This window comes from Orcinus orca, chromosome X (assembly GCF_937001465.1).
Source record: "Orcinus orca chromosome X, mOrcOrc1.1, whole genome shotgun sequence".
In the NCBI taxonomy this organism is placed as follows: Eukaryota; Metazoa; Chordata; class Mammalia; order Artiodactyla; family Delphinidae; genus Orcinus; species Orcinus orca.
The window spans coordinates 48760597-48784352 of record NC_064580.1 but is presented as its reverse complement, the minus strand read 5'-3'; the positions used below and the strand labels follow the sequence as shown (position 1 = coordinate 48784352).

General features: G+C 45.3%; 2 protein-coding genes and 1 non-coding gene across 9 annotated transcripts in view; 2 read left to right on the top strand and 1 right to left on the bottom strand.

The window, feature by feature from the left end:
- Nucleotides 1–2142: 2142 nt before the first annotated feature.
- Nucleotides 2143–12033, top strand: LOC101287528 (trophinin). The gene is given in 14 exon segments (XM_033414806.2): nucleotides 2143–2210; nucleotides 2790–3933; nucleotides 4582–4686; nucleotides 4802–4865; nucleotides 5126–5205; nucleotides 5642–5733; nucleotides 6424–6463; nucleotides 6465–6504; nucleotides 6598–6640; nucleotides 7057–7119; nucleotides 7668–7782; nucleotides 8577–9034; nucleotides 9036–9417; nucleotides 9420–12033. Coding segments are annotated over 14 exon segments (3570 nt in total). The 3' UTR covers nucleotides 10296–12033.
- LOC117198398 (small nucleolar RNA SNORA11) lies at nucleotides 7305–7433 on the top strand. Its single transcript, XR_004479555.1, has one exon. It is a non-coding gene; the product is annotated as a small nucleolar RNA SNORA11 (small nucleolar RNA).
- A 76-nt stretch (nucleotides 12034–12109) lies between the features above and the next one.
- Nucleotides 12110–23756, bottom strand: part of PFKFB1 (6-phosphofructo-2-kinase/fructose-2,6-biphosphatase 1) — an 87385-nt gene continuing 75738 nt past the window's right edge. For 4 of the 7 annotated variants that reach the window (XM_033414791.2, XM_049704607.1, XM_033414786.2 and 1 more), the window contains 5 exons: nucleotides 20948–21052; nucleotides 16617–16746; nucleotides 13911–13973; nucleotides 12785–12849; nucleotides 12110–12433 (listed from right to left, as the gene is read on the bottom strand). In XM_033414791.2, coding sequence (XP_033270682.1) covers nucleotides 12374–12433; nucleotides 12785–12849; nucleotides 13911–13973; nucleotides 16617–16746; nucleotides 20948–21052 — 423 coding nt within the window. In that variant the 3' untranslated portion in view covers nucleotides 12110–12373. Of the gene's footprint in view, nucleotides 12434–12784; nucleotides 12850–13910; nucleotides 13974–14040; nucleotides 16052–16616; nucleotides 16747–20947; nucleotides 21053–22414; nucleotides 22590–23756 lie in introns of those variants that run through there. The other 3 variants (XM_033414787.2, XM_033414792.2, XR_007474748.1) reach the window with 3 other exon arrangements.

Below are 23756 nucleotides of genomic sequence, written 5' to 3'. Positions count from 1 at the left end.
AGAGAATGGACTTGAGGACATGGGGAGGGGGAAGGGGAAGCTGGGACGAAGTGAGAGAGTGGCATGGACATATATACACTACCAAATGTAAAATAGATAGCTAGTGGGAAGCAGCCGCATAGCACAGGGAGATCAGCTCTGTGCTTTGTGACCACCTAGAGGGGTGGGATAGGGAGGGTGGGAAGGAGATGAAAGAGGGAGGGGATATATGTATACTTATAGCTGATTCACTTTGTTATACAGCAGAAACTAACACAAAAGTGTAAAGCAATTATACTCCAATAAAGTTAAAAAAAATAGATGTGAGTTCTTTGAGGGCAGGGATCCAACATCCAACAAGGGCCGTGGCACAACTGTGTGCTCAACAAATAATTACTGACTGAGGGAGTAAGTGATTGCCCTAGAAGAACTGTTTTCCACACTGGGGAGCAGTGCTCCATTCCACAAGAGACAGAGGCTAGGCACTTGTGTACCAGTGTACCAATAAAGGAGAAACACAGTCCCAGTAAAAATTTTCAGCTAAGTTGATATACATTAAAAGCATCAATATAGTGATCAGGGGATAAATAAAAACTTTTGGTAGACTTTCTTATATTTACTGATTTTATTCTGAATTACATATGATGCAGGGGATACCCTAACTTTTAGCGTTTAGAGACTCTAAATGTCTTAATTTGGTCCTACTTAAGCAATAGAAATTAACATGATCTAGTCCCCTACCGCAGAGCAGCTCCTGGGGAGAGAGACCCAGACACACAACACACTACAACAACACACTATGTAACTGAGGTTGGCATAGAGGGGTCTGTAGGAAGCATTGGTGTGGGAGCCCAGAGAAACACAGTCCTCCTAGGGGCAACAGAGGAATCAAATAGGAATGGGGATACAGTGTGGGGGATAGAGAAATCAAATGGAGAATAGAAAAGAATGATTGCTGAATAAGAGGTAGTAAGCAGAAAAGAGGTCACATTGGGGAGAAAGGAAATCTGGAAGTAGGGAGTGAGGGAGGAGACTGACAGGCAGGGAAGGAGACCCCTCTGGAGGCGGAAAGAGGCAGGATCACTTCCGGCTGGGGAGGGGGAGCAAATAGGCTCAGACCTAAGGAGAGGCTTGGAGAGAGCGGATGCCTTCTGGACGGGAGAGGTGAGCTAAAGTGCCCTGCTTTACTGAAGACCTTGTGGGGGACTCCAGGCTAGGGTTTGACGTGCTTGACTCCACACATCCCTAGGGTTTGAAGGAAACCTGCTAGAGGTTCAGGAGCTAACCGCATAGAAGTGGTCGGATAGAGGTGTCTGGACTCGGTTTGCAAGGGAGAAAGGAGAGGGCAGAATCCCCTTTGGGCAACGGAAAGAGAGATCTGGACTCAGTTCGGGCTGCAGGAAGGAGGGATGCTGACCCAGTTGGGACTGCAGAAAAGAGAGATGGAGAAATAGTTCCGGCCATAGAAAGAATGGAACACGATCCAATTAGGTAGGGAGATAGGCGATGGGAGGCTTCGTTTAAACTGGAGAGAGGTCACAGGACCTGGTTTGGGCCACAGAAAGTAGAGACTGGGAGCTAGAAAAAGTAAGAGGCAGAATGCTTATTATACATCTGAAATGACCTGGCTCAGAGGGGAGAAAAGAGGGGCTAGGACCCGGTTGATACCGGTTTGAAAAGAAAGGGACAGAACCTGGTAGCGTTTGGGAAGGATTACACAAAAGCCGAATACCATAGGATTTGTGGGTGGGGTAACCATGTTGCAGTAAGGGCGGGATGGTCACTTGCAGACGTGGAAGTAGGGGTGCGGTGTTGCGGAAGGGGCAGTGCAGGCACTTACTGCAGAGCATAGGGAGGGGGCGTATAAAGAGAAGAGGAGGTGCGGAGGAGTACAGCAGAGTGGAGGGAGGGGGCATTACAGAAAGGGGCAGTGCGCTGCGTGGCTATACTGCAGAGGAGAGGTGTATGGTGTTGGGGAAGGGGCGGAACGAAGAGGTGCTGCAGAGCGGAGGGAGAGGGACCGGTGTTGGGGGAAGGGTTGGAATGAGACGAGATGCAGTTAGAAAGAGTGGGTCAGGAGTGGCGTCAAGATGTTCTGCTGCTCTGAGGGCAGAGGGCTTATGTGGGATTGAGGTGGTCAGGCTGTCCAGTCCACCAAAGCACATGCGCGCTGAGCGCCTGCGGTTGCCCTCACGCCTCTGGTTGATGTGCATGCGCACTACCGAGTTGCGGTAAGGGTGTTTGTAGGGTAAAGGGGCGGGATCGAGAGCAGGCTTGCGGTTTCTTGGAGGCAAAAGGAGCTAGGATTTGGAAGCCAGATGGTCTGGGTTTCTAGGTATGAGAACCCAGTAGTTGAAGGGTTTGGGGCCCAAGGTTTGATCAGAACCCCCTCCTTCAGGATTGGCAGGAGAACTTATGAATGTCCACCTCCCTCTTATTCTTTCCTGACTCAGGCCCCTTCTCGGCTTTCCAGAAAAATGGATAGGAGAAATGACTCCGATTATAAGATGACCCCGTTCCAGGTGAGGCCCCTCTGCATTCTTGGCAGGCCATCTGCCCTATTCTGAGTTCATTTAAGGCTGTTGAGCCCCTACCACTCTGTAGTTGCATAATTTCCTGCCTAACCTGTTTCAGTCCTCCCCTGAATGGTGGAGGAGGAGGTGAAGAAAACCTGCCTATTTCTTGCTCCCTTCCTCTTCCTTCACCCTCCCCTTCAATCAGTCACCATTCAGAGGAGGGGGAGGTTTTGTAGAAAGGGTGGATTGTAGGGAGGCCAGATGGCTCAGCACGTTATAATCTTAAGTGTGTAGGGCCCTCTGGGAGCCTGGGCTTCACTTCCCTCCAGATGTACAGCCTGAGACAACAGAAGAAGATAGTGTCTTGCTGATGCATACCCTCTTGTCATCAACCAAGGACCTACTAGCTATGGACCCACCAGTTGCCAACCGGCCTAAGAAAAGCAAGACCAAGAAGGCCCCTATTAAGGCTATCACTAAGACAGTACGCACTGCCCCTCCAGTTCCATCTGCCAATGTGATTACCACCAACAAGCCTAAAATAACTTTTCTGGCTTTAAACCTGCCAATCATCCCCCAGATCAACCAGGCTTCAGCTACCACTGAGGTAGCCAATACTCAGGCTTCTTCATTCACTGCTCAGCCTAAGAAAGCCAACAAGACAAAGAAAGTTACTGCTAAGGCAGCCCGAGGCTCCCAATTTCCAACTGGCAGTGAGAGTGTTACTACACAGATCAAGTTACCCTTGTAGGCCCTAAATGTGCCAGTCATCCCACAGACTATCCAGGCTCCGATTGCCACTGAGTCAGCCAATTCTCAAGCCTTGTTAGCCTCCATCAAGCCTAAGAAAGCTCACAAGGCTAAGAAGGCTAACAATAAGGCCATAACTAGTGCCACTGAGATCTCACTGACTCCATCCACCACCTACTCAGCTACCATCCAAGGCCAAATTACCTCCATCCGAACTAAGAAAACCTCCAAAGCCAAGAAAGCAACTGTTAAGGACACAAATACTGACACTGAACTCCTAGAGACCCCAGATGCCACTGAGACAGCTACCAGGCAGATTGAGGCCTCAGCAGCAGCTATCTGGCCCAAAAAATCCAAAGTCAAGAAGGCTGCCTATAAGGGCCCAAATTCTGCCTGTGAGCTCTCTGAGGCCCCACCTGCCGGTCAAATGGTCACAAAACAAGCCCTAGCAGCCACCCTCCGGGTCAAGAGAAGGTACAGGGCTCAGAAGGTTGCCACTAAAGCCCGGACAACTGAAAGCCAGACTCAAATTGACAAAGGGGCCCAGGCCAAGATGACTACCCCTCAGATCAATATAAGTGCCCTTGAGACTCAGGTTGTTGCTGCTGTCCAGGCCCTGGCAGATGACTACCTGGCTCAGTTGAGTCTGGAGCCAACAACCAGGACCCGGGGCAAGAGGAACCGAAAGGTGAGATCTCTGACATCACCATCCTTAACTCTGTACTCCTTTTCCATTCCTATCTGCCTGGTTTGTTCACTTGTTCTTTTAAGTTTACTGAGCCAGTCCCTGCATTCACATAGGCTGTGAGAGATGCTGAGAGGAATGTGATATAGTTCCTGCTGCTTTGCAGTTCAAAAATTGGTGGGGAAATAAGGCATCCATACACTTAGCTACAAACTGGATATAATTCAACTTGTATTTATCAATACATAGTAGTTAGCATGGACCAGGCTTTGTGTTGGGTATAGTCACACAGGTTATGCTTTTATGTTTTAAAGTAACTCTTACCAGCTAGGTCCCAATGTTACAGATAAGAAAACCAAGTCCCAGAGAGGTGAAGTGACTTGTTGAAGGGGTACAGCTAGTAGAGCCAGTGGTGGCCAAAAGAAGAGGAAGAACCAGACCCTGCCCTTGGGTTGCTCCTGTCTTGGCAGGGAAATGAAACTCCTGACCGGAAGACAGTGAAAGACAAATCTAGAACTCAGTGTGGCTAATGGTAAGGTCAGGACCCCTACAGGGAGGGTTTAGGGGACTTTCAGGAATAGGCAGGGTGAGGAGACAGAGCCATCTCTTTCACCTGGTGATTTTGGACCTTTCTGCTTTCTGATGATGCAGTCCAAGCATCTGAACGGGGATGAGAAAGGTGGTGGTAATTATAGGTGGATTCCATGGGGCCGGAGGCCTCCGCTATCCTGAGATGTGGCCATTTTGCAAGAAAGGGTAAGAATCCAATGCTGCCCAGTCTCTTCTCTTCTTCACCTGCCCTCTTCTCTGTCATTCTTCCAAGTTTTATGAAAACATATTGAGATCTCCCCATGTATTCCTCTTCTCCCAGGCAAATAAGTTTATGAAATACCTGTTGGTTAAGGACCAGACAAAGATCCCCATCAAGCGCTCAGGTAGAGTCATCCCAACCCTCCTCCCTGAGCTCTCCTTTCTACTCCCCTCTCCTCCCTGCCCTGGGGGTAACCATTTAGTTTTATGGCCTCTTCATTCTCTCATCTATCCTCCCCTGCCCTTTTCACACTCTGTCATGGCTGGCATCTCCCATTAACACAGTTCAGGACTCAGACTACACTAACCCCATAGGGCTGGCAAAAGGGCTGCAGCTCTGTGGCCCCTTCTCAGCCCAGCTGCTCCCACCTCTCCCTTCCTGCAGACATGCTGAAGGATGTCATCTAAGAATATGATGAATATTTCCCAGAGATCATTGAACGAGCAAGCTATGCTCTGGAGAAGGTGAAGGGACATCCTCTGTGGGATGGGCACAATGGGGAAGTCTTGAATGGAACAAAGGTGTACACGTCCCTTTGCGGGGGACCACAGAGACTCCCTAATCCAGCCCCATCACTGTGCAAATGAGCAGATGATGGCCTAGGGAGGGACGTAGACTAGCCTCGGGTCACACAGCAAGTACAGCTAGGACCCAAGCCACCCAGCTTAGTCCTGGCTTCTGTCTACTGCTGGACATGTCCTGTAGTGTATTTCAGTTGCTCACCTCTCCCTTCCATCCCCCATTATCTGTCTCCCTAGAGTCCCATTAAGCATAAAGACTATTTTGATAACAATAGTACATTTGTTACCTGTTTGCTGTGTTAGTTAAGTGCTTTACATGAATTATTTCACTGCCTAGGCTGAATTTTGTGACCTCACAGGCTATTCTTTTACTTGGCAGATGTTTCGAGTCAATCTGAAGGAAATTGATAAACAAAGTAGCTTGTATATTCTCATCAGCATTCAGGAATCCTCTGCAGGCATCCTGGGAACGTAAGCTGGGAAAGGGCTAGGATGGGAGGGAGGCTTCTGCTTTTGTCCATGGTACTACTCCATCCCTGTCCTCTCCCCACATCCCCTAGGAAGTCAGGAAAGACAGAGCCTAAAAACCCCTTTTCCATATCCCACACGTAGTTGGAGCCCTACACATGATAGTGGTGCCTGTTTATGATTGAATGGAGGTTGTAGAAGCCTGGGACAGGTCATTCCTACTGTCAAGTTTTCTGTATCTCCAGAAGCTTCCCTGTTGTTGCTTGTCTCTTCCTATTGACCTTGGTAGAGTGGTTCCCAAGGGAGGGCTTCCTGGTATGGGTGAATCATGAGGGTTGAAGGGCAGGAGCATCAGTGGGGCCATGCCTAGAATTCTTTTGGAGCTGAGGGGTCTGGAAGAGAAAGAAGGGACTCATATTGGCTGGGTGTCTGGGTTGTAGTGGGTTGACAAATACAAGTACAATTCTATCCTCTCAGCAACCTGGGGAGAGGAAAATGTGATTTTCCCATTTTATGAATAAGGGAGTCTAAGTGCCTTGCCCAGGGTCACATAGAGCTTGAAGCATAGACTGGGCAGAATTCTCTCATATCTGAAGAATCTGGGAGAAGCTAACCTAGTAGGCTGGCTGGTGTGTATTTTTTTGCAGATGGCTGCTGGATGTAAACCTTCTCTCTGTCCCATTATTTCCCTAGGACCAAGGACACACCCAAAATAGATCTTCTCATGGTGATTTCTGAGTGTCATTTTTATGAATGGCAACAAGGCCAATGAGGGTGAGTTGCTGGGCTGGCAGCTGAATGGGGGGTCATGGTCGGAATTCCACATGTTCATTTTCTATCCCTGTTTCCTTTTGCCTCCCCTTGCAGCTGTCATCTGGGAGTTGCTGCCCAAGTTGGGGCTGCACCCTGGGTATGATTGGGCTCTGTCAGCAGTTGCTTTCCATGTTGTCCTTTGGCAAGAGAGGATGGTCCCAGGATTGCATCAGCCTGGTGGTCTGGTGGAGGGGGCGGGGTTGCTGGACTGGGTAGAGGGTCCAGGGTTCTGACCTGGGTGGATGGGGAAATGGTCCTGAACTCTCTGCTTCCCCTTTCTCCTATGTTCTTTTTCTGTTCTAAGCTGATATATAAGATAGACCTTCAGGGCATCCCTGATAAAGAACCATCTGGCCTCAACTGCCTGCTTCTAGTGACCATGTGTTCATTACTTTCCTGAGTTCATTGAGATGGCCTTATGTACTAGAGAGGTCTCTTCCATGTTGGGAAATGCCTCTGCCCCCATGTGGGAAGTTCTGATCTTGGTTCATGGGTTATTTTTCCCATTTTTAGGGTAAGGCACTCGCTCTTTGGGGAAGTGAGGAAGCTCATCACAGATGAGTTTGTGAAGCAGAAGTAAGTGGTGTTTGGGGGCTTTGTCAGGCCATGAAGTGTTCTGAGTGTGCCGATCTGGTCCAGAAAGTGCTCGATTGCCCTTTTCTTACACTACCTTTAGAGGTATGGGCATCCTGTTCCCTAGAACTGAGTCCATGGTGGACCATACCAGGGCTGGGCCAGACCAAACACAAGGCCCTTGCTGTGGGGTGTGCTCAGAGCAGAATGCCCAAAGAATGGCTCCTCTGTTTACAACACACCCAATAGAAACTTGGGTTTACTCCTCACAGGTGGCAGGATACTTTGGCCTCCCTGTGACACCATGCCCTATACATGCGTCCCCTGCCACACCAAGTGACTACTTTGCACAGGGCCAATGGGAAATGGCTCAGTATTGGAGGTCAAGACCATGAACTGTGTTTTGGAGTGAGTCTAGGGAAGGAGGGCCTTGGAAATCCTTCTCTAGGAGCTGAGTTTAGTTTTTCTTTGGAGGAGGTTGCCACCTGGTCCCAAGTGGTTAGACAACAGGTTTGCTTGGTTAGAAGCAAGTTTCATTTCCTTTCTTCAAGGTACCTGGAATACAAGAGGGTCCCCAACAGCAGACCACCTGAATATGAGTTCTTCTGGGGCTTGTGCTCCTACCATGAGACTAGCAAGATGAAAGTTCTCAAGTTTGCATGCAAGGTAATAGGAGAGCTGCCCTGACTTGGCATATTAAGGGTACAGGATGTCTCTGGCTGGGGTAGGCAGTGTACAGGGATGGGCAGGTATAGGGCAGTCTGCAGTTCATATATAAGCACATGGAACTTCATTTATGTCCCAGAATGCTGCTTGACATAAAGTTTACATTGTTTCATTCATGTTCATACTTTGTATTAGTCTCCTCAACTGCCATAACAAAATACTATAGACTGGGTGGCTTAAACAACAGAAAATTATTTTATCATAGTCCTGAAGGCTGGAAGTCCTAGATCAAGGTCCAGCAGTGTTAGTTTCTAGTGAAGCCTCTCCTCCTGGCTTGCAGATGAATACCTTTTTGCTGTGTTCATGGTGGTGAGAGAGAGTCTCTTCTTATAAGGACACTAATCCTATTGGATCAAGGACCCACCATTATGACCTCATTAAACTTTACTTCCATAAAGGCCTACCTCCAAATATAGTCACATTCGAGGTTGGTACTTCAAAATATGAATTTTGGGGGGACACAAACATTCAATCCACAACATACTCTCTTATCATTTCCCATATTACAGATGAAGACACTTAGGCTCAGTGAGATTAAGTAGCTTGTCCAAGGTCACACAGCACCTAAGTTATCGAACTGAAATTGGATCTCAGGACTGACCCATGATAGAGTCCCAACAACTAAGACTTTTTTTTTAAATGCTACTATTAGTTTTATACAAAGCCCATGGTAGGTATTTAATACATAATTACAAATGTTATTTTTCTTATAATGATTGTAATTCTCATTTTAGGTGCAGAAGAAAGACCCCAAGGACTGGGCCGTGCAGTACCGGGAGGCAGTGGAGATGGAAGTCCAAGCTGCAGCTGTGGCTGTAGCTGAGGCTGAGGCCAGGGCTGAGGCAAGAGCCCAAATGGGGATTGGAGAGGAAGCTGTGGCTGGGCCCTGGAATTGGGATGACATGGATATCAACTGCCTAACAAGAGAAGAGTTAGGTAATGATGCTCAGGCCTGGGGCAGATTTTCACTTGAAATTGAGGCCAGAGCCCAAGAAAATGCAAATGCCAGCACCAACATTGACTTCAGCAGAGGATCTAGCACCAGGGCTAGCTATAGCGATGGTGCTAGTACTAGCTTCAGTGGTGTCCCCAGCCCCAGTAATGTCTTTGGTGACAGGGCTGGCATTAGCTTTGGTGGCACATGCAGCACCAGTGCCAGCTTCAGCAGTGTAGCCAGCATTAGCTTTGGTGGCACCTTGCACCAGTACCAACTTCAGTGGTGGGGTCAGCTCTAGTTTCAGTGGCCCACTCAACACCAGTACAAGTTTCAGTGGTGGAGCCAGCTCTGGTTTTGGAGGCATACTCAGTACCCCTGCTGGCTTCAGTGATGCACTCAGTATGAGCACCAGCTTTGGCAGTACACTCGGCACCAGTGCAGTCTTTAGTGGTGCACTTAGCACCAGCACTGGCTTTGGTGGCACACTCAGCACTAGTGTCTACTTTGGTGGCTCTCCCAGTTCCAGTGCCAGATTTGGTGGCAAACTCAGTACCAGTATCTGCTTTGGTGGCTTTCCTAGCACCAGCACTGGTTTTGATGGTGTACTCAGTACCAGTGCTGGTTTAGCTGGTGTACCAGCTCTTTCAGCAATAGCACTGACTTTGGTGGTACACCAAGCACCAGCTTCTGCTTTGGTGATTCTCCCAGCACTAGTGCCAGCTTTGGTGGTACACTCAGCACCAGTCTTGGCTTAGGTGGTGCACTCAACACCAGTGCTGGTTTTAGCAGTGCTGTCAGCATTAGCATTGCCTTCAACAGTGCACCCAGTGCCAACTCTGGCTTTGGCAGTGTGTTCAGCACCAGTACTGACTTCAGTGGGGCACCTAACACCACTACTGACTTTGGCAGTGCTCCCAGTACCAGCATTAGCTTTGGTGGAGCCCCCAGCACCAGATTCTGCTTTGGCAGTGTGTCTAACACCAACCTATGTTTTGGTGGCCCTCCTAGTACAAGCACCTGCTTTAGTGGTCCTACCAGTGCCAGTTTTGGTGATGGACTCAGCACCAGTGCTGGTTTCAGCTTTTGTGATGGGTTAAGCACCAGCACTGGATTTGGTGGTGGACTGAGCACCAACTCTGGCTTTGGTGGTGGACTGATCTCCAGTGATATCTTTGGTGGTGGGCTGGGCACCAATGCTGGTTTTGGCAGCACACTTGGCACCAGTGCTGACTTTAGTAGTGGCCTCAGCATCAGTGATGGCTTTGGCGGTGGGCCTAATACCAGCTTCGATGGAAGACTGAGCACCATCATTGGCTTTGCCAGTGGTTCCAACACCAGCACTGGCTTTATTGGTAGACCCACTTCCATTGTTGGCTTTGGCAGTGGACTGAGCACCGATGCTGACTTCAACGGTGGACCAAGCAGTAGTGCTGGCTATGGCAGTGGACCGAGCAATGCTGCTGGCTTTAGTGGTGGAGCCACCAGCCTTGGTGCCTGTAGCTTCTCCTATGGCTAGTGAGGTTTCAGGTAATTACAACATTTCCACAGCCAAGGCCGATGGGGATGGGTATAAGAGCTGGGAGATGTTATAAGAAACCCCAAGGTGGGAGGGCAGGGTGGGGAGATGAGCACAATGAAGGAAGTATGAGAAAATAGTACATTTGGTGCTAAAATGTGTTTCTGTTTGGTGTTTTGTTTTCAGATTTATATCGCATGTTTACAGATACCGCTAATGAATTGCAGCAGTCCTTCCCATGGAGCCAAGGTACATCCTTGGAATCTTTGTCCACGTAGCAATCTAAGCAGATATTACCAATCAGCTGAGGGTGACATACTATGAAAAAATCTGTTTGCCAATCCTGCTTTGTTGTTTGCTTTCTGTGTCTTGTCATATTTGATATGAGTTACATTAAATTTGAAAAATGAATTGCAGTTTGTCCTGTCTTTTAATGTGCCTAAGTTGTTGTGAGTGACATTTTGGGTTCATATAAGAGAGATAAGCATAGCTCTTTGGGGAAGGTGGGCTCCAGCTTTAGGCTAAAAGGCAAGTATGACTTCAGTGGGGTAGAGATGTGGGGAAAGCATAGCAGGCAAGCGGATAATACCTTAAGTCAAGATCTAGAAGGAGAAAGCCTGGAACAGAAGGCAAAGGGAGAGGGTTCTGGAGAGTAAGTATAGATTCATTTTGAGATATTTGTGTAAGAATGGGAGGGATATAGAGGGACGTAACTAAAGGTGGACATGGGAACAAGGGAGGACTTTTTTGGGATAGGAGAGAGACCTGAACATGTTGCATAGACAGTGGGGGCAAAAGCCAATAGAGAAGGACAGGATATAGATATGGAATAGTCAGGAACTGACAGAATCAACCCATCCTTGGGGAGGTGGGATGGATAGAATACCAGAGAATAGAGGGTGACCCTGACTTTGAACAGGATTTAAGGGTGGCTCTAGAAGGAGATAAATGTAGATTTGCTTCAAGCAGTGATCCCAATAAAAAAAGTGATGTGGATCATACAAGGTTTGTGTCTTGCTGGTGGTTGTGATGGAAGGACAAACAAAGTCAGGGGGTGTATGCATCTGTCTCTTCGCAACTGGGTTGCTGCTATCTGCCCACAGTAGCTGCATGGAGATTGGCTGAAGAAATAGAATGTAGGATGCAAGCTGGCCAGGTATGGAAGAACAGTGAAGAGGAAGAGGACTGGTGGATTGGGAGATAATGGAGGAATCAAAGGACTATACTCTTGATGCAGTACAAGAACAAGTATTGTTCATTCAAGAAATACTACATACATGCCTGCTGTGTGGGAGGCATGCTGCTAGGGATCCTGTGGATGACACAGAGTTTTAAGGACCAGGGGGCCAGTGGTCAGATAGTGGGATGCTTGTATTTAAGAAGTCAGACTGTAGAGAAGTCTAGATGATGCCAACCAAGCAGTGAGTGGCTGAAGGGAAGATGCTCACTGAAGTTGAGGGGGCAGGACACTAGGAGACCAGGGTATTGTCTGAATCATTTATATGGACAGTGAAATAACTCAGGATGGCAACAAGAGTTGGAGAAGGAAGGAGAACTGTGGTCTGAGTGCAGATTCTTCTTTGAATGTAGGGATGAAGGTGTCATGTTCCCAGCCATGTTGCCCACGAAGAAACAAGGCCATAAGCACTCACATGAACCTATCTCCACCCTCACATTTGGAGGTACTACTCCAAAGTCCTTCTTTCCAGGTAGTTCTCACCCAGTCCATACCCCAACAGCACCAGAGCCATTTCATAGGGTCAGGATCTTAAGAGGATCTTGTGGGAAAAGCCTCACAATGACCTCCTTTCCCCTTTTGTAGGCAGTAAGAGAAGTCTTTATTGATCAGGAAATAGGAATTAAGAAGGAAAAAGTTTCATCCTGACCTAGACAGCTCCTTAGTTGTAGCTAGAAATCAAGACCTGTTTTGGAGCTGATGAGGGTTTCTTCACTGGAAGCAGGTCTCTTTCAGTGAGGCCAACTCCAGAGTGTTCTCAGTGTAAGAGAAGAGCAACAATAGCAGCTCCTAAACGTGAAAGATAGCGAGGACAGAGGCAGTTTTATGTCTTAGAAAGGGCTCAGTAGTGGGCAGGGACAGTGTCCAGGGCTTCCTCAGGTTCCCGGCTGACGTCCACATTCTGAGAGGAGAGAACCCAGTATTAGCAGGAAGCAGCCAGCAGTGTGGAGCCCCCACCCCTCCCTGCCTCTTGTCCTCACTGCCAGGCTCCCCTATTTCAGCCAAGCCTGGATCCTGACCCTCTTCTCAGGCAAGCCTGGGGGAACCTCAGCCAGAGGCCTTTTAGGCAGGGTTGCTCTAGCTGTGCGTGTCTAGGGTGCCTCGGGTCTGGGCTGTGGTTCCTGCATTTCTGGGTGCTGGTTATTCTACCTGTTGGTGGAAACACCCAAGCTCTGTGGGACTGGGGCTGCCTTTCTGCAGGGGAGGGTGCTTTCACCACGTGCCAGCTTAGGACACAGAGTCCCTCACCTACCTCAGGCTTCTCCCGATGTGTGTTTACAGCCTCCACGTTCAGGTAGATGGACTCCACTTTGCAGCCTCAGAAAAGAACAGCCCGTTCATCCATAAGCCACCCGGGTAAGCACAGGTCTTCCCTGAGGTGTCATTCCCTCCTCCACCCGTCACCACCCACACCCCCAGCTCCATGCTGTGTGCAGACTGTGACTGCCCTTTAGGGAGGGGAATTTAGACCACTTGTGTGATGTCAGGGGAAGACACTAGGCCTAAGATACAGGAATGGGGCATCCCCCCAGCTCTGCCCCTAATAGTCTCAGACTTCTCTGAGCCTCCCTTGCCCAGTTGTCAATGGGAATGAGAGATGACAAGAGATGATTTTTGCACCCCTCCCCAGCTCGTGTCTGTGAGACAGAAACCTAATAATAACAATGGAGCTCTGTGGATCCTCCCAGCTGTGTTAGGTGCTAAAGTGGTGGAAGAGTCCTGGGGCCTCTGCCTTGTGGGGACCAGTCCCAGGTAAAGTTTATTTCCAGAACTATGTGGTTATGGCAACATCAGAGGTGTGGAAGGTCACAAGGGAGTTCTAGGAAGCCTGAAGAAAGAGGAGGGTGGTATCATTGGGGCCTGGAGCGGGCAGAGGAGGCCCAATGCCTATGGAAGCCCCCTTAGCTCCATCCCTGTGGATTGAACACTAATCCAGGTTTCAGTACACCATCTGCCCTCTTCATACTCCAGAATAGATTTGAGTCTGTCTCTTCATCGCTCATGAACATTCCAGAGCTGACTAATGCCCCCAAAGAGAGTCTCAACTGCCCGGGCTGGTCTTTGAACCCTCTCTTCAAATCTGGCCCCAACATACACTTATTCATCTGGTCCCTTTTGGGGACCCCCTCTTCTACAGCTTTGTGCTGTATGATTGGTGCTCTGGTAGAGACAGAGAAAGCTGGGGCCAGGTCCCAGATTTAGAGGCCACCTCAGTCCTTCCCCATTCTCATCTTGCTATCACAAGCCCTGCCTCTACCAAGACATCCAACTACCCACCCAGGAAATCTCTCTCAGGACTCTTCTGGGAAAATGCTAGGCATTGCAGGCATGCTCATGGTGTCTATGTGCTTTTCCCCAGATGAAGGTAGGGGACTCACCATAAGCCACAGGTGTAAGTTTGAGCACTGTGTGCAGAGGGCACCTGAGATAAGGCAGCTCATCTAGAAAGGAGGAGAGAGCAGCCCTCAGAGACAGGGTGCTGGGGAAGGCACCACCTCCCCAGGCCTCCAGGCTTGCAGCACTCTCCCTTTCCACCCCCTTCCCCATGGTTGTCTTCACCTGGGCCCTTCTCCCCCACAGTCTTCAGAGACAGTGCTGAGAGCAGGGTGGGGAAGGAGGAAGAGAGCAGAGAGGCAGCCTCAGGAGCAGGGAGGAAGGAGGGCCCTGGAGATCGCAGACAGACCCTGGGTCCCCCAGACGCTGTGGATGGTCACCTTGGAGGTGGCCGACTTCCTCACCCACAGGGCAAACATAAGACCAAGGCAGGCCTCCCTCCCGCCCCAACCTCAGCCCTTCCATGGGCTCCCCCACCACAAAGGCCCACAACAGGTCCCAGCAAGTGTTTTCTGAGGCCCTACTATGCGCTGGGGCCGTGGCTGAGGTGTGCGTGCACCTTGGCAGCTCCCGCAGCTTTCTCCCCAGCCCAGGCCTGTGCCCTCTGACTCCTGGGACACTTGTTGATGGACAAGCATTCACCGATTCACTTGTTTCCAGTTACTGAGGATTATGTATAAAGCTGTTCTGAATATTCGCATGCAATTACTCGTATGGCCTTGATGACATTCAGACAGCCCTGATGGGAGGTGATGATCAGGCCCATTCCATGGATGAGGACACTGAGGTTCTGAGAGGGAAGGCACTTGCCCTATGTCCCACAGCCAGGAAGTGGCAGTGCTGGGACTCGAGCCCAGGATGCTTTGAGGCCAAATGTGTGCTCTTCCCACTGCAGTCTGCTTCCACTGCCTTCGAGGGACTCACAGTGTTGTGGGGTGACACCCCCACCTCACTCCTCTCTGCAGACATCCACCCTCCTGACCACCCAGGCAACCTATACGGCTCCCCATCTCCCTTCATTTTGCCAGAACTCCACCCCTCACGGCCTCCCTGCCCCTGAGGTTCACCGTAGGCTTTTAAGGCCTGCCACTGACCACTCAGCCTCCTGACACATAAGATTTGGCAATTTCCTGGGCAACCAGTCTGCTCCTCCTCCTTGCCTTTGTCACCATCATCTTCAGGTGCTGGGCCCAGTGCTTTTGGTGCACTATCTCATTCCATCCTCACTGATACTCTGCGGGAGTTACTGTTCCTCACTGCACACATGACAAAATAGATTCAGAGAAGGGAAGCGACTTGCCTGAGGTCTCTGACCCAGCTCTGCCACTGCCTGCACAAGTGACCTCAGCCCTGTCTTTTCCCTTTCTGGTCCCTAAAGTTCCTATCTCTCATAGCACAGGATTGGACCCAGCTCTGAGGTCTTATGGGTCTGAGTTCTCAGTCACACCATCTCTCTGGGTCTCAGTTTCCTCACGTGAGTGATAGGGGCAAGAGCATGTGCCCAGCCCTGCCTGGCCCAGCTCTTAAGACAGCTGTGAGAAGATGGCATGGCCTGTGCATGAAAGTGGTTAGTAAGTGGGTAAAGCAGTGTGCAAACGGGAGATGCATGTGCTTCCCATGCACCTCACATGTGTCTGAAGTGAGAGGCCTCTGGAATGCACCTGAGATTGGTACCTCTCCTTGAGCCCTGTGATCTTGGGCAATTCCTTCATCCCTCAGAGCTTCCATTTCCTCTTCTGCACAGTTGGGGTTACAAGACCGGCCTCACAGTCTCAAAAATAGTACTGAGCAGTAGAGATGTGGACAGTATCAGAAATCTAGCAGCACCACCCCACCCCCTGTCATCTTTTTTCCATTGAAGAGATTGAGGACCAAGCAGAGGAAATTACTTGTCCAATGTCAAGTTTTCAAGTCCCAGGGGTTCCAATTCTAGATGACTCCATATTACAAGTGCCCTTTGCTTGGAAGCTAGCGTCATAGAAAAGATCCAAGTCTGCAGGATATTGTACACTTCAAATATGACTTTGCATTGTCCTCACACTCCCTCCCTCCAGTATCCTGGAGATGTCAATGCTTCAGCATTCATGTCAGAAATGGACTCTCCCACCTGAAGGTGACACAACAGTCTCTTGCCAGGCCAGCTGCCTTAGTTTGCATTTCAGTATTTGTAGTCAGTGTAGATACTCTGTAAATTAAAATATCTAGATGTTTTTTATAAAAAGAAATTATCATTTAAAAATTTTAAATGAAAACATCAATATCTTGGGGAAATCATCCCTATAGCAAAGACAGAAACCTATAATCAAAATCAAGAGACCACAAGAGGTCCCGTTCCACCTGAGAACAGCATGCCTCAGACAAATACTGGCTCATCTTTTTCAGGTTGAGGCAGACTGTTAAGGTTGGCTTTGAAAATGTTATCTCAGAGTAACACTGATATTAATAATAGCAGCTAACACTTATATGGCCCATACTTTGTGTCATGAACTGTTCTAAGCTCTTTATGTTAAATATGTTCATTTATTTAAACTTCATCATTATTCTCCCCATTTTACAGATAAGGAAACTGAGAACAGAGAGGTTAAAGTAATTTGCCAAAAGTATTATGTGACAGAGCAAGAACTTGAACACATGCACCCTTGCTCTAGATCCCGTGCTCTTAACTATTAAGATATAAACCACCAATTTCTGGTGTCAGAGTCTCAACTCACATGCAGCTCCCATGCCAGGAACAGAGAGAACAGTGGTACCTGAGCTCTTGTCCAGGAAGTAGGCCAGGAGGCACCGCATGACAGCCTGGTGGCAGATCACCAATACATTTTCCTGCCGTTCTAGCTCCATTATAACTGGCTCCAGACGCTGGACCAGATCCTCATAGGACTGAAAGGGAGAGAAACACTTGGGTAAGAAGAGGAGATGAGGCACATTTGCCCAGAGGAGAAGAACTCTACACTAGGAATCAGGAAAACTTGGCTGTGGTGCCAGTTCCGTTGTTGGTCCAGCAGTATGACCTTAGGCAACTCACTTCCTTCTTAGGGCCTTAGTTTCTCATCTATTAAATGGGGCAACCAATATAGTAGAGTAAATAACAATAATAAAATTTCCACTAAAATTCCCTAGAAAATCTGGATAAAATAAATGTCTGCACTGCTGATCTTTCAAGAAAATGAAGGAAACGTTATGAATATATGGTTCCAAAATGAAGAAAAACTGAAAAAAACAGTGATAAATGGATATAGAAGCCACAACTCCCATGAGGGCATTTGCCAATCACAGTATCCAAGAGACTTGAGCTTTTAAAACCTTATAGAAACACGAGACAAGGCCTTAGGTGTGTACGAGATGGGGATTTGGGACTGAGACTCTCACAAAAATCTGAGACCTTCAAAGGACTACATCCTCAGAAAAACTATAAACTAAAAAATATATCCACAGGCAAAGGGAAACAGTAAGAAAATATATGTCTCTGCCTGACTCTTGGTGGAAAAAATTAGGAAAAGCCTCCTGTAAGAATGTATAACCACAAGCCTATCCTCAGGTGGATTTGTGGTTGAGAATTATACTACCTATGTGTTTTAGAAAATGCTAAGCTGAGAGTTTAATAAAAAGTGATTTTAAGTCATTAGCTCCCAAGAGTGTCTGGAAGAAGCAAATGGAAATTCTCTCTGGATTCTCTCAACTCAGACTGCATGGGATTCCCATAGATAAATTTTCATCAAACTGAAGCTCACATAACATGCAAGGAAAATAAGCTATCATGAGTAAAAATAAGCAGAAACAACAAGAACCCTAACAACTTAAGATAAAGGATCCACAATATAAAATGAATATGCTTGAGATTTTGAAAGAAATAAAAGATTGAATCAAAAATGTAAGGAAGAAATAAGATGCTATTGAATATATGATCTAGATTTGAAAAAGAACTAAGTAGAATTTCTATAAATGAAAGATATAGTCATTAAAATGGAAAACTCAATGGATAGAGTAAACAGCAGATTAGATACAATTCAAGAAATACTGTTCTGGAAGATAGAGCTGAAGAAATTACTCAGAATGTAGCAAAGAGATTGAAAATAAGAAGAAGTTAGGAGACATAAAGGATAGAGACAGGACTAACACACATCTAATTGCATTTCAAGGAGATAATAGAGAAAATATGAGAGAGGAATATTTAAAGATATAATGTCTGGGAATTTTCTAGAATCGATGAAGAATCCTAGTCCTCAGATTCAGGAAGTCCAATTAACCCCAAGCAAGATAAATGAAAAGAAATTAATATTTAGACATATCAGAGTGGAACTAAAAGCCATAGAGACCCAAAGACCCTAAATGCAGCCAGAGAGAAAAGAAATGACAATTAGAATTTCAGGAGACTTCTTAACCATGTTAGAAGCCAGAAGACAGTGGGGACAATATCTCCAAAGTGCCGAGAGAAAACTGTCATCCTAGAGTTTTATACCTTGCCAAAATACCATCTAGGATTAAGAGCCACCCCTCCTTAAAGACATTTTTAGACAAAAAGAAAGGTGAGTCTACTACCAACAGATCCTCCTAAAGAAACTTCTAAAGGAAGATAGACATTGAACCCAGAAGGAAAACTTCAGCTGTAAGGAGAAAGAATGATCAAGGGAATGGTCAAGGGAATTGGATATATGTGGCTAAATCTAAATAAACACTGACTGTATACAATATTATTTTTTAGCGAATAAGAATTATATTTTAATTGGATAAGTGATTTTACCCCTTTTCCACTATATAAAATCCATCTAGGAGAACAGTATGGAGGTTCCTTAAAAACTAAAAATAGAACTATCATATGATCCAGCAATCCTACTCGTAGGCATATATCCAGAGAAAACCATAATTTGAAAAGATATATGCACCTAATGTTCACTGCAGCACGATTTATAATAGTCAAGACATGGAAGCAAGCTAAATGTCCATCAACAGATGAATGGATAAAGAAGATGTGGTATATATATATATATATATATATATATATATATATAATGAACTATTACTCAGCCATAAAAAAGAATGAAATAATGTCACTTGCAGCAACATGGATGCTTCACTTCACTTATCATATTAAGTGAAGTAAGTCAGAGAAAGACAAATATCATACGATATCACATATATGTGGAATCTCATTTTTAAAAAATGATACAAATTAACTTATTTACAAAACAGAAACAGACTTACAGATATCAAAAACAAATTTATGGTTACCAAAGGGGAAAATTGGGGGGGGGTGGAATAAATTAGGAGACACACACTACTATATATAAGATAGATAACCAACAAGGGCCAACTGTATAACACAGGGAACTCTACTCAAAATTATGTGATAACCTTTATGAGAAAAGAATCTGAAAAAGAATGAATATATGTATATGTATAACTGAATCACTTTGCTGTACACCTGAAAGTAACACAACATTGTAAATCAACTATAATCCAACAAAATTTTTAAAAAAGAAAAAATCCATCTATGTGGGTACAAAGTTTATTAAGTGTTTGGAAGTAGCTCTATTTTGTCTAGCATTTATAGTAATTCTACTCTGGTAATATTGATTTAACTTAAAAAATATAATATGTTGGTATTATAGGAACAAATAGTGATATATTCTGATAGATTGTTGTAAATTGAAGTGCTTCAGTAAGCATTAATTCAATCAACATCTACTTAGTAAGTTGTGCTTACAATAATAAATCTATTAATAACAATAATAAGTCATCTGGGGGATAAGACACAAGTTTGAAGTAAAATATAAAACAACAATTAACATGTAAGTTAAGAGAGGGAGTGACCAGAGTTGTAACATTTTTATATTGTTTTAGGGGGTGGGTGGAGATATTGATTTTTAGATTTTGTCAATCACACATATTAAAATGTTAAGAGTAACTCTAAAAGAAAGGAGATTGTATAAGTCAAATATAGATGTAAAAACTCTATCAATTCTAAAGAAGGAAGGAAAAGAGAAAAGATAAACTAAGCCTAGAGAGCTCAAAATAAGAGAATAGAAAGAAGTTCAAATAAATCAGTAATTACAATAAAAGTAAGTGTACCAAATTTACAATTCAAAAGACATACATTTTCAATTTTTATTAAAACCAATAAAAGTCAACTATACGCTGTCTATAAGAAACAAAACAAAAATACACAGAGAAGTTGAAAGTAAATGACTAAAGATGAACTAAGCAAATACTGACCAGAAGAAATCTTATATAGCTATATTAATATCATATAAAATACACTTTTAGGCAGAAAGCATTATTAGGGGGAAAGAGGCTTGCTCACTATGTAATAATAAAATATACAATTCACTAAGGAGATATAATTGCTTTAATTTTGTATGCCTCTAACAACATAACCTCAAAATATATAAAGGAAAATGAGGGCAAAGTCGGACTGACTTCATAATGTCATTTTTGAGGATGAAAATACACATGTGAAAGTGCTTTGTAACACAGGATATCTATTGTTTCTTCTCTGATATCCTGCTTTCTGATAATTGTTCCCTGGAATCTATCAAAAATGGAGTATGACTAACAAATATTCTAACATGTGGAACTGGCTAAATGGAGACTGGGTTGAAAACAACGAGGATTTACCTCACATGGGAATAGGGAACTGATAGTCTGGTTCATGTGGTGGCAAAGAAGTTGGATAAACCATTAGCCATTGTCCCTTGGGACTCCAACCCACAGTCCAGAGAGGCTGGAGCTTTAGGCAACTTGGCAATAAAATGTCAGGAAATTAGAGTATATTGAACTATTTCAAATACCTTTAGTGTAAGGATATCAAATTCAAAGTTTAGGACAAAGTGAGTCCTCCTGAAAGAAGACAGGAAAATAATCAGGCAAATGTGTAGCTTTTAAAAAAAGGGGAATCTGTTGCCTATAGCTAAGAATGAGAGAGCAAAGGGCCAGATAATCATATGCCTTGCGGGATGGAAGATGCTGCAAAATTTGCTTTACCCTGTTTTTAAAGCTGTCTAGGAAAATATGGAATCCTGGTAGTTGGAATAGAGATACTGGGGAGGAGTCCTAAGAGTCTGGTCACCCCTCCAAACCTTACCTCTCCCTTGGGATAGCGGTAGCGATATTTATCTTGGTCTCGTAGTGCAAATTCTTCAGGGTAGTGCTCTTGGATTTCTTCGTAGGTCATCTCCTCACAGACACCCTGAGAAAAATTATTTGGGGACAAAAGTATTCACAAGTTGAAATCCCCACAACCTTTACCATAGTTCTGAAGCCAATGATTGTGGAACGTTAGCACACAAGCACCTGGGTTTCTGTGAACACAGCTCTAGGTCTGCGTCTGTTGTCTGAATGTATGTGTGTATGTATGCACAAGGTGTGTAGCTGTGTGGATGTGAGAATGAGTGCATGTGTATAGGTGTGTTCAGGCTGAGTGTATGGTGGGTATCTGGTGTTTCTCTATGGTTGTCTCCAAAGGTTTATAGGTGTACATTGTATATATGAGTGTGTACTTTTATAAATTTGTGGGGATTTGTGACTGTGTTTATCTGTGTGTGTGCAGCATGATTATGGTGTGTATTTGTGGTATGTTTTAGGTTCTATGCTGTTGGTTGTGTTTTTGTCTCAGCATATCTATAGTGTATTGGTGTGAGTGTGTGTGTATGAAGACTGTCTGATCATCTAAGAATCTGCCTGCATGGGTGTCTCTGTGGTCTGTCCCTCCATGTGGGTCTCAGTGTGTCTGTGGTATGTGTATCTGTGAGTGTGTATGTCCCTGATTATATGTGTGAGTATCTGTGTACCTATGTCTAAGGTCTGCATTAATCTGTGGTAATATGATTGAGGTTATGTGTCTGTACTGTTTATATGTCCCTGGTATGCCTCTATGTGTCTATGTGATGTAGATATATGCAAAGACTGCATGTGTGTCTATGGTGAGTGTGATATGTATCTCTAGGTGTGTCTGTCTGTAAGTGTGCATGTGTGTGCATGAATGGTGCAAATATGATTGGTAAATGCATCTGAGAGGGAACCTGTGTTTGACTATTGGGTCCATGTGTCTGTGAAGTACATGTCTGTGAGTGTAAACATACCTATGGTGGATGTCTGTGACTGTGTAGGCAGGCGCATGTGTGTGCGCACATCCACAGCAGTGCTTTCTTGTGTTATAGCATTTCCCATCCCTCCTGCCCACACCTCTGCTCCAGGACCTCTGGCAGATAAAGAAACAGGTATCCACAGACTTCTCAGAAGGCAAGAATTAGTAAATTCCTAACAGTTTCAGAGTGGTCCTTGGGGAGACACACTCTCCACACCCAAAGGAATCAAGGGCTCAGAGAATGAGTTCCCACTGAGAAATCCACAGAAGTGAGGTGGCTGCTGGTAGAGGTGGGAAGTGATGTTGGGTTTGTAAGATTTCCTTCTGGTTGTGTAGATTCCAAGTAGACCTTCCTGTAGGGGAGCAATGTGCTCTGGTTGTTGTCTTTTGAGCCATCAACCAAGCTTCCCTTAGGGTTTAGGTTCACCCCTGCCCCAGCCTACAAGAAGACAGGCAGTGTCAAACCTGCAACTGACACTGTCCATAGGAGAAAGTGCACCCTGTATATACACAAGGTCCTTCCAGATTGGCTTTGACTTTATATTCTGAGGCATGCTGGGAGCCTGTTGCCTGTGGAAGTGGCCACTGACTTTATTGACAAGGAAAATTGCTTAACTTCTCTGAATTTTATTTTCCTCATCTGCAAAATAAGGATAATTATAACTACCTCACAACAGTAGTTTGAATATTAGAGATAATATATGTAAAAGAGACTAGTACAGAATGTACAAGGCACATTTTAAAAACTCAATCAATAGAATATATTATTATATTAATTAATATTATTTAGATTATATAGTAATTTAAATAGATTAATTTAATCTAATGTTATTAGATTAATATATCTAATTATTAATATATTACTGAATGGAAAAGAAACCAGAAAATTAGACATCATTCTAAATTCTTCCTTCTTCCTTACCCATCCCCTCATAGCTAATTCCTGAGATTCTACCTCTTAAATTTCTCTCAGATATATTCCTTTTTCTTCCCTCTCCATCTGCACTGCTATGACCTTAGTAGGTCTACACACACACACACACACACAATTCCCTCTTTGCTTATTCTGCTTTCTCTGCGTGACATACTATTCCTGATCCTCTCTCTCTGGCTCACTGTTACTCACCCCTTAGGCTTTAGCTAGGCATCACTTCCTCTAGGCAGATCATGGCTGGGTCAGATGCCTTGCCCCAACATCTGTGTGCCCACATTCTAACCCATCAGAGGCTGTATCATGCACACTATTTTGCATTCCTCTGTCTACCCTGTTTTTTTCTGAAAACCCAGTGAAGACAGGAACCAATCTCTGTCTCCAGCACTACTCCAGAGCCTGAAATGGAGTAGGTATCCAATAAATGTTTACACCACATGTGGGCCAGAAACAAACAATAACTGAACAATTATGATGAACTGTTGCTTGCATGTATTTTATAACAAATATATGTGATATGTATAACAATGCTGTATATCCCTTTTCTAAATATGTGTGCCTCTGTACATCTACAGTTAAGCATATATGTATTATGTATACACAAACATACTTCTCTGTATTTATCTAGCAGGCAATCAGGTTAACCTACCTACACACAAGCTATCTATATCTGTAGTGAAGCTTTTACTTTAGTGTCTAACCTGAGGTCAGTGTACCTATAGTACAGGTGAGACAATGGAGAGGAAACACTTTCTCAAGAAGCTCATGGAAAAACCTGACTCTAATGAGAGACTGCCATGTCACGAGGGTCATATGAAATATTTACCAAATTTTTCTTCTTCATTTCATCTCCAATATACATATGGGCCATCACAC